This window comes from Scleropages formosus, chromosome 3 (genome assembly GCF_900964775.1).
Source record: "Scleropages formosus chromosome 3, fSclFor1.1, whole genome shotgun sequence".
In the NCBI taxonomy this organism is placed as follows: Eukaryota; Metazoa; Chordata; class Actinopteri; order Osteoglossiformes; family Osteoglossidae; genus Scleropages; species Scleropages formosus.
In genome coordinates this window covers 5,284,346-5,294,006 of record NC_041808.1, presented here as the reverse complement: position 1 = coordinate 5,294,006, position 9,661 = coordinate 5,284,346, and the positions used below count along the sequence as shown (strand labels likewise).

The 9,661-nt window shown below is 52.2% G+C and overlaps 1 protein-coding gene across 2 annotated transcripts; it reads left to right on the top strand.

The window, feature by feature from the left end:
- Positions 1-376: 376 nt before the first annotated feature.
- asb3 (ankyrin repeat and SOCS box containing 3) lies at positions 377-5,837 on the top strand. Of its 2 annotated transcripts, none has more exons than XM_018762570.2 (10): positions 377-453; positions 1,008-1,220; positions 1,306-1,476; positions 1,603-1,715; positions 2,629-2,761; positions 2,846-3,023; positions 3,167-3,373; positions 4,268-4,546; positions 4,645-4,778; positions 5,224-5,837. In XM_018762570.2, exons 2-10 carry the CDS (start codon positions 1,025-1,027, stop codon positions 5,439-5,441), a joined length of 1,629 nt encoding a protein of 542 aa, XP_018618086.2. In that variant the 5' UTR covers positions 377-453; positions 1,008-1,024; the 3' UTR covers positions 5,442-5,837. The 2 variants fall into 2 exon arrangements, with proteins under 2 accessions (XP_018618086.2, XP_018618085.2); XM_018762569.2 differs by having other exon boundaries at positions 394-453; positions 986-1,220.
- Positions 5,838-9,661: the final 3,824 nt, after the last annotated feature.

Sequence of the window (9,661 nt, the reverse complement as noted above, 5' to 3'; positions counted from 1 at the left end):
AAGAGCCTTTTACCCTTCAGATCTTATTTCTGCCCACTGTGGGCAGCAGGGAAGCAGGAGTGTGTGAAGGACACCTGTTTAGTTCAGCACATTGCAAACATCCAGGTGTTCCAAATGACATGTACGTTGTGAGCATCAGGGAACTAATATAACATTGGGAAAGTTCGTCCTTGGAGCAATTTAAATATTAATGTATAAAATGCAAAACTTGAGACCTACTGTCTGCCCGCTGCCTACTGTAAATTTTTTTTAAAAAACTTAAAAAAATAAAAGGGACATTCAGCACGTGATGCGATTCACCTATGACGTAACCATATTCATAATTATAGCCAATGAACAGAGGTTGCGATTTTGATTGGCAATAAGAAAAGCCAATCAAAATACGACTGCGTGTGACATCATGGCAGCGGAAGTGTAAACAGCTTTGAAACGGAAGAAAGCGGGTGATTTAAGGTACTATATATATATATATATATGTTTTAAATGTATTATGTTAAATGTTTTGTTTTTAAATTCATACTGTTTTACACTTTTGTATGGACTTGTTCTGTGTTTGCTTATGTGTAACGCAACGAAAAACTCAGTGTGCGTTTAGCCGCAACAACAACGAACGACGCAACGCTGGTCATGATCAACATGATCATCATCATCATGCAACATGGGATAAATGCATTTTTTGTATGGAGTTCTTTTTTATTACCGGTTTTCTTACTGGTCACTTTAATCCACAATGATAATCATGAATGTACAAATTATATATTATAATCCGTACTTGAGCAGCAGCAGCACAGACACCGTGACACACGGGAGCTGCTAAATTTAAATTTTGCTCTAATCGATCATCGTGGCTGTTTAATTTGCACACTGGGGCAAAACAGCGCTTTAAGTGCGTTTAGGAAGTGTTTAAAAAAAGCTCATTCTCCCACAGGGTGTGTGTTTTATGAGCTCTTCCCACTCCTTTGCTCCCTCTTTCGGTGTTTCATAGCTCAAACCTCGTTAACCTCCAGCCTGCAGGGGGCGCTGCATGGACTTCACGGAGTGTCACCAGCACACGTGCTCGGTCGTCGCCTTGGCGACGCGGCAGGCGGACCACGCGCTGGTGAGGAAGCTGATCGAGGAGGGATACGGCGTGGACGTCCGAGACAACCGGGGCTGGAACCCGCTGCACGAGGCGGCCTCCTGCGGCGCCCACAAGGTGGCGCGGCTTCTCCTCGGGGCCGGTGAGTGACGGCCCCTTTTGGGTTCCGTGATGGAAACGCCGGATGAGGAGGGGGGAAGCGAGCGCGTTTTGAACCCGTGTCGCAGTACGCTCTAGGTGCGGGGACGGCGACTACGTGAACTCCCGGACGCACGACTCGGCCACGCCCCTCTACCTGGCCGCCAGGCAGGGACGCTTCCGTGTGGCGCGGCACCTCCTCCGGGCCGGAGCTGACGTGAACCGGACCACCGGCGATGGCGCCAGCCCCCTCTTTGCGGGTGGGCATCCTCATCCGGTCTCCGATAGGATCGACACAAACGCGTGCTCGTGCTCGCGGATGGTCTGGAAATACCTGCTCTGCTGGTATCCGCAAATTCTTTTGTGATTTTTTTTTTGGACTGCAGCGGTGGACGGTGGACACAGGAAGGTGGCGGAGCTGCTGGTGCGATGGGGGTCAGAGGTCAACCACGCCCACTCCGTGTCCGGCTGGAGCTGCTTGCACCAGGCTGTGTTTCGGGTATCGCCCACGGCAACGATAGCAGTGACCACTGCTTTCTCTGCTGGTGCACCCTGTACCGTACTGGTACAACGCCCAGGGAACATGGTGTCGTGAGTGACAGTGTGGGGGAGGGAAGGAAACCAACGTACGTTGGCTGCTCGTGCAAGTTGTCGTCGAGTTACAAAATGTGACTCGTGAGCATCCGACCGTCCCGGTATGTTTCGTTTGGTTCTAACATCCATCGCGGAACTCTCCGCCGACTGTTCGAAAAACATCGACTGGCCACGTATTTCTTACCGCTTTGGGCGCAGTCGGCGCTTTGGTTTCCAGCGGTGATTGCATTTTGTTTGATCGTCTGCAAATTTTTCTATGTACGACGTGTGGCAAACGAAAGAGGCTGTTCTGATGGTGCTCGAAATGAAGTTTAAGACGGTAGCCTTACAAATGAAAGTGAAAGTAATAGTGCGAAAATGTAATTGTAATGCTGTGCTGTGTTTGTTCTGTTTGCGTTTTTCAGTGTTATGTCAACATAAAAAATGTTTCTTTTTAAATTTTTTAAAAAGTTAGAGAAAAAAATAAAATATCTACGATATAATGTAGCATCTGCATGTTAATCGTTTATATGTCCTAACGGTTTATGTAATATAATACAAGGGAATTTTCAACTTCAGACGTCGGAACGGAACCCCCGTTGTAAATCGAGGACCGTCTGTGTTGCATACGCTCGAGTTACGGATTTCGCTGATGTTAAATTGGGGGTGACGCGGAGGTTGTTGGGTTGAATCCCACGCAGGACGGTGCGGAGCTCAGCTCAATTCACGGTTTGCTCATACAGCAGCTTTCCGTGCAGGAATATTGCTACGGGTCTGAGGTCATCGTTACACTGATCCGTTTCCGGTCTTCCGCTCACTCTGTTGATCTATCCGTGTAGGGGCACCCAGAAATGGTGAGGTTCCTGGTGACCGTGGCCCGCATCGACCCCACTGATGACTTTGAGATCACGCCCCTGTTTGTGGCAGCGCAGTACGGTCAGAGGGAGTGTCTGGACATCCTGGCGGACGCCGGTGAGGACGCGGTCGCGTCGCCCGTGGTGCTCCTGCGCTTTTCACACGTTGGCCTGAGTCTTGTTCCCCGTGCCCCGCCCCCAGGTGCCAACATCAACCACCAGTCGCAAGACTTGGCCACGCCCCTGCTGATCGCATCGCAGGAGGGACACCTGAGCTGCGTGACCACGTTGCTGGAGCGCGGCGCCAACCCAAACCTCTACTGCAACGAGGATAAGTGGCAGCTGCCCATCCACGCTGCGGCAGAGTTCGGCCACATCGGGTACTGCGGCGTCCCGCTTCCTTGAGATGTGCGCTGCTTAGTTTCCAGTGATCTAAGGTCCTGTGTAATTGCTCTGCTGTGATTCCTCCCATCCACCCCCTCTCTATGCCCACCCGCCTGCATCGCTGCCCCCTCCCCAACAGCATCCTGGAGCGGTTGTTGCCCGTGACGGGCCGATCTTGCGATCGCTCTCCGGGGAAGGTGAGCCCGGTCTACTCAGCCGTTCTTGGAACGCAGGTGGAGAGCCTGCAGCTCCTGCTAAAGGAGGGCTACAGCCCCGACGCCCAGGACTGCGGAGCTTTCGGCTTCTCCTCCCCGCTGGCCGCCTGCCTCTTCCCCCACTACGAAAGGTAAACGAGAAAGCAGCTTCCGGAAGGAACTCCATGATTGGCTGCATATTTTTCATATGGTATCTTTAATCAGGAAGGGGTCACATGAATAGCATTGTTATGGAATAATTTGACCCCCTTCCCCGAGTCAGGTGAGCACATTAATTTGTGTAGATTATAAACTGTGAGCGCTGCCCTTCTTAATTACTGTTAATTAGAGGAAGCCGGTGATTTCCCAGAAGGCACTGCAGTCCGCGTGCAGCCGATGTTCTGCTGGGCTCCATTTTGTGCGAACGGCCCTTTGTCTCGTTCGGCGAGCAAAGCACCGCTGGCCGCTAGAGGGAGCTGTGGCCGTGGCTGCAGCGGAGGAGGAGGAGTGAAGGGAGGAGAGCAGAAATGGCTGGAGTGGTGGTGGTGGGGGGGCGTTAGGAGAGGAAACGAAAGGAAAAAGACTGATTAATTTTCTCTCGCTTTCCATCCATCTTTATGCAAACGGACAGACACGTACACACACGCGCACACACAAACGCACACACGCGGTCGTTAAGGCCGCTGTTGACAACCGTGTTCTGCTGATTAATGAGAGCAGTCCATTTTCGGTTAGTTTTTTTTGTTTGCTTTCCCATGATACCCCTCTTTCTGGTTAACCCCACATTGACATGTTCCCTGGCTTTGCTTCCTGTAGGACGACCCCCCCCCCCCGGATGGGAGGAATATGACATCACATAATTTCTCCATGACCGAACGTTATTAAAGGCGCTTCTCCTACTAGACGTTATTGGCGCCGCCATCGTTTTCTCGCTCTCTTTGTCTCCGCTAGCCGGGATCGACCTCATACCCATCCGGAACAGATCAGATTGTTGCTCTTCCTGCTTTTGGCGCTGGTTTCTTCACTGGCTTTCGTTGCTCATTTAGCTCCGCCCCCCGGCAAGCCAGGCTGCACCGGGTGCCGGCAATGGTGCGACTCCTCCTGGCTGCGGGGGCCCGGGTCGAGGGGGAGATGTTCGGGACGTGTCTCGAGCTGGACCTGCCCTCCGTCCTGCAGCTGCTGCTGGCGAATGCCGGTCTTCCCGCTGGAGAGCACCTGCAAGGTTTAGTGGCAGCTGGGCTGAAACGCGTCTCCAGCGCCGCGCGCTGGCTCCCCCTGCTGCTCCGGGCCGGTCTTAACCCCTCGCACTTCCTGCACCCTGCCCTGTAAGTACCCATCAGCCCCCGCCCTTCAGGAAACGCCTCGCGCGCTATACCTCAAATGTCGGCGTCGTCGCACCCCCTTCACCATCTCTGTCTCCCAGGTTTGAGGAGGCCAAGGGTGATGTCGTTAACTTCCTTCTGGAGTTCACTAATTGGAAGAGGCTGCCCCTGTCCGTTCTGGCCTGTCTGTCAAAGCGGCAGGCGGAGTCTACCTGGGAGCCCCGCCCACACCTCTGTGAGTAACATCGTTATTAAGGAGCACCTGCTGGAGTGAAATCAGTAGAATGTTAATGAGCGTGTAGACAGGAGTCTGAGGGCTCCGATTACACTGATACAGCGCCTCCCGATGGCTGTTAAAAGGCACAGCCTGGTTTTTTTCCCCCCCCCCGCCATTAAATATTTATTTCCGTTTGGCACTCCTTTGCTTCCTGTGTTGCAGTTGCACTCAATCTGATCACGTTTTTACCCAGGACAGGATGCTATTTGTGCAGCGAATCTGTTCTACGTTCACGCCGTTGTCATTTTGCTGTGTGAGCGCCACGGTTTTTCTCGCGCGTGGCGAAAAACGCAGCGGAAAGACCGTCTCCCTCCCGCATTTGCGTCTCTCTCCAGTTTGCTGTTTCGCCGTCGCAGCGCCTGTCTCTGCCTATCTCAGTCAGTGATACTGCTCTCTGTTGCAGGTTTGCTGCCCCCCCTGAGCCACTTGTGTCGACTTGCTGTGATGGACACGGTGGGCAGCCAGTTGCTGGCCGGGGAGGCCTTTGTGCGCCAGCTGCCAGTGCCCACCCTCCTCCAGGACTTCCTGCGCTTCACTGACGTCCTGGAGGCCCACGTCTTGCCCTGCCAGCAGCTACCGGAGGCGAGCGACAGTCTCGGGGAGAGTATCGGCCCCCCCTAGCTGCACTAGCGTCCCCGTGAACTGCTCTGTTTCAGCAGCCTTGGGCCTGTCACCTGTGTGCAGTTCCTGCTCCCGCCAGACGAGGGGGCTGTCGGGACACTTTCTTTCTTTCATGTGATCTTTCTTTTGTATCAAAGTAGTCCTTTAGTTTTTTGATTATTTAAAAACCGTCAAAAGTGTCTCATCATTGCAAAATGAAATATGTATTTGTAAATATTTGTGTATTGCCTTTTTGCTAATGGGGGAACCAGTTAACGGAGACATTCTTACTGGGAGACAATTTGTCAGTGACTAACAAGCACCATCTGTCCTTTGGCCCCTAGCTGTTAGTCAGATGCAGTCTGTCCATCTGAAAGCTGAGAACCAGCAGGAGTTTCCTCTCAGAGAGTTAGGGGAGACACTCTTACCTCAGACCCCTCAGGCATTCTGGGAAAACTAAAACACATTCCTAGGAGTCCTGTGACAATGGGGATGAGCTTCCCCAGGACAGAAAGTGTGACAGATGTCCGTGTCCAAAGGAGGACTGAGTGCAGGGTTTCTTTTGGCACGTGTGTCGAGCCCCGGGGTGCAGTTTTTCTGGTAGCGGTGCTGTGCATCACAGCCAAAACACCGTCACATCGTGTCTGTGTGTATGTGATGTACTGCTAGTAGAGGGGTGATGGTCAGACGAAAGGCTGGTGTGGTCCTGTAACCATGGAGACCGTGTGAGAGTGATGGGGAGCGGCTGCCCAGTCGAGGTCGTGTGTCCATGGTAACCACAGCTGTATGGAACACACAGCAGACACTGCAGTGACCACAGAGAACGGGAAAGAAACTCCGCACCCTGCAGCGCTCGTGGAGGAACAGCACGTATGTGGAAAGGTGCACGTTTGTCTTTCTGTCCCTCCTTCCGCCACATGCTGCTTTTACCTTACGGCTGGAGAAAAACAGCCTATCGGAGGTGGGAGGAGCCAGATGAACTGTGGTCTGATCATCTTCTCCAGTGAGAGGTGGTGCATCAACAAGTCATCACTCCCGTCCTCCGTCATAGCGGCTCGAATCAGAGGCCTCCGGGGATCATACAAACGTACATGCTGCACGGCAGCGCTGAACTGTGTGTGTGTGTTTAACCCTGCTGCAATGGGGCGAAGGTCGCTAGGTGCGGTGCAGTGCAGTCCCCTAATGCAGTGCGCTGGGGGCCGGGGGCGGGGCTACTGCCGCCAGGAACCAGTAAGCACTTCCTTCATTCTTCTCTAAATGGAGGCTTTGGATGAGTCAGCAGGAACCCACCCGTGATGTGACACACCTCCTGTGTGGGTTGGAGTCAGGGCTGTTTTTGATCTACCAGGCCCAGGCTTTCTCCTTAAGAGCAGTGCATCATGGGTTAGACGCTAGGCTGCAATGCTGAGGCTGTTGACCTCTGCTGTGCGCGGTTGCCGATGCTACATTTTCATGACGAGCAGCAAAACGCGATTCAGATCACGGCCATTTCTTCGCTTCTCTTTGGATGGGGGGATGGTTTGGTACCCTGGATGTTCCTTGGGACCCCCCACGTGGATTCCCTAGTGCTTCCGCTTCCTTAAACCAGCACACCTCATGGACCCGGCAGGTCTTGAGACGAGGAAAATTGAGATGAGATGAGGTGGGGTGTGGTATCGACCACTGTGCTGCGCTCTTCCTGTACGGGACGCGTGTGCCGACCGGGAGTGCATCAGTATTCCACGTACGCAGGCAACTCACGATCTGTTCGGTGCGTTTGCATTAAAATCAACCCTGTATTTGGACTTGTCGCCGTGCTCGGGCGGGGAGAGTTGGGGGGGGGAGCTGGAGACGGCCCCATTAATCTATCTCCTGGGGCAACGACACAGCAGGGGGCCAGAATTCCTGAACAGGTCCATGCTAATGCAGGAACCCACTGACCAATCACAGTAGACCCACCCCCCTGGATGCTCGAGAGGATTCAGTTTCTTTCAGGTTGAGCCTCTACAGTCAGGTCTTACCATGAGTCTCAGTAAGAGGCCATTAATCCAGTTCCTTAATCACTACGCCACCTGCTGCCTGGTTCGAATGTGAACACAGTAGAGCAACACCCGAAAAATACTAGACAGAGTTAAAAACTTTGATTTTTAAGGCCTTATTGATGAAATTCATAATGAGGAAACGAAGCTGACAAATTATTCTCAATATCGGGAGGGAAAAAATTGAGAAAATTCCCAAATTCTCTCATCCCACTGGAGTAAACCTGGTGTCCTTGCTTAGGAATCGCTACTTGTACATGGAAGAGTACCAACAACAGCACTTCTAAATGTCAGTTGGTGGCTGGTGGTGGGGCAAAGCACTGCCCTGAACCCCCGATCAAAAGGAAGAAGCAGCTGGTCTGAGGTTTGGGAACAGAGAGGGAGTGGAAAGACTCCTTGTGGTGGCTGATATTGTTTGTGGGTTCAATTATGGGTGTTTGTGTTGTGGGGTCAGTGCCCTTTTCGTTTCCGTTTGCCCTTGAAGGCTCCTCACCCTGAGTTTCGTTCGAGTTAGTTTGCGCTTAAAGGGGCCTCGTCCCCGCTTTTGTTTGCTGTGTTTCTCTCTATGAAAGAATGAGAGATTCTGCTGAGAGCAGCGCTGTCCTGTTTGGTGTGTGTGTGTGTGTGTCGACTCCGTGTGTGTCCGTGCAGCTCTGCTCGTCACACTCCGTCGTCCAGCTGGCCTCAGTTCCGCTGTTATCGTTCGCGCCGTATGACGCGGAGCCCGAAAAAGCAGGAGTGTGCAGGTTTTCAGCTGCGTCAGGTAAAATGCAAATTAAGTGGATTATTTAAGTTTTTAATCCCTTTTTTCGTTTTTTTCTCTTGTGTATCGTGGACAGAGAGTGGAATCTTTGAGGAAAACGCCCGATTCGGCACACTTGAGAGATGTAGCATCGGGAATCCTTAAACATGCAAATTAAACGGGGTGAAACACGACTTCACACGTCCACCGTCATCGTAAGGACCGGGAGCTGAGGTCAAAGGTCACGCACGTCTTCCCTGTGCGCACTGCCTGTCTCTGTGTCCCCTCCGTCAGACCTAGCAGTTTTGTTTGTGGTCAAATTCTGGCCTCCTACCAAATAGCTGTTCTGGAATCTTCTTCCCGAGGCAGCAGCTGGACGAACAACCAGTGAGAAGCTGATGTTCCTTCAAAAAATGTTTCACTTGTGGACTTTCAACACGTTCCACCAATGCTGGGGTTCGAGTGATGCTAAATGCCTTTAACCACTAGCCTTCCAGCCTGTTAGACTGCATCTCTTCACCAGAGTAAAGTGGTGGTATTCCTATGGTTACCTTTTCCTTCCACCTGTAGACCGGAGATAATTTATGGATATGCAAATGAGGGCTCGTTTTCTTTTAAGGACATAGAGTTGCAGATTTTTCTTTTTTTTTTTTTTTTTTTTTTTTTTTGGACAAGAACAGCAAATGTATCAGGTTTTGGTGGAAATGTCCTAAAGGTACATCTTAGAGGACAGAGACAGATGGACACCAGAGCTTTGCTTTGTCTTATCATCCTCCAGGATCTCCAGCCAATAAAGCTCAGCGCCCAGTCTCCGCCCCCCTCTGTCTCCACCCCATTGGCTGACGATCGATGCTCACGGCACGTGGAAGCAAGAGGTTTGCAGGTTAGAGGTCAGCGGTGGCCCCGCACCGCAGGGCCCTCCAGGTGATTACCACGGCGTTGACACACGTGGTGAGGGTCTCAACCACACTCAGACATTTGGGTCCAACCCTCAGATGGCACTGAAGAACCTCATTTTACCACACTGAGGGTCAGTGCGAAGAGGACATGGAGCAGTTTGAGCAGTGGTGGGACTTTCAGCCACCTGGCACATCCTGCGGTGCTGGATCCAGACTCACTGTCAAACTGCTGACAGTGTTGTTGGATCCAGACTCGCTGCGAAGGCGCTGACAGCGCCGTTGGATCCAGACTTGCCGTGGAGATGCTGGCAGGGCTGTCGAATCCAGATCCGGTGTGAGGAAGCAGACAGTGCTGTTGGATCCAGACCTGCTGTGAAGAAGCAGATATCAATGTTGGGTCCAGATCCGGTGTGAAAACGTGCACAGTGGTGTTGGTTCCAGTCTCCTGCTCTCGTTAGTCTGAAGAAATGGTATCAGGTGGTCGCAAACACCAGCATCCATCATGCACTGTGCTGCTGCCATCGTGAGCCCATAAATCTCAGAGACGGATGCGAACCTCCAGTTCTCACAAAACATCATAAG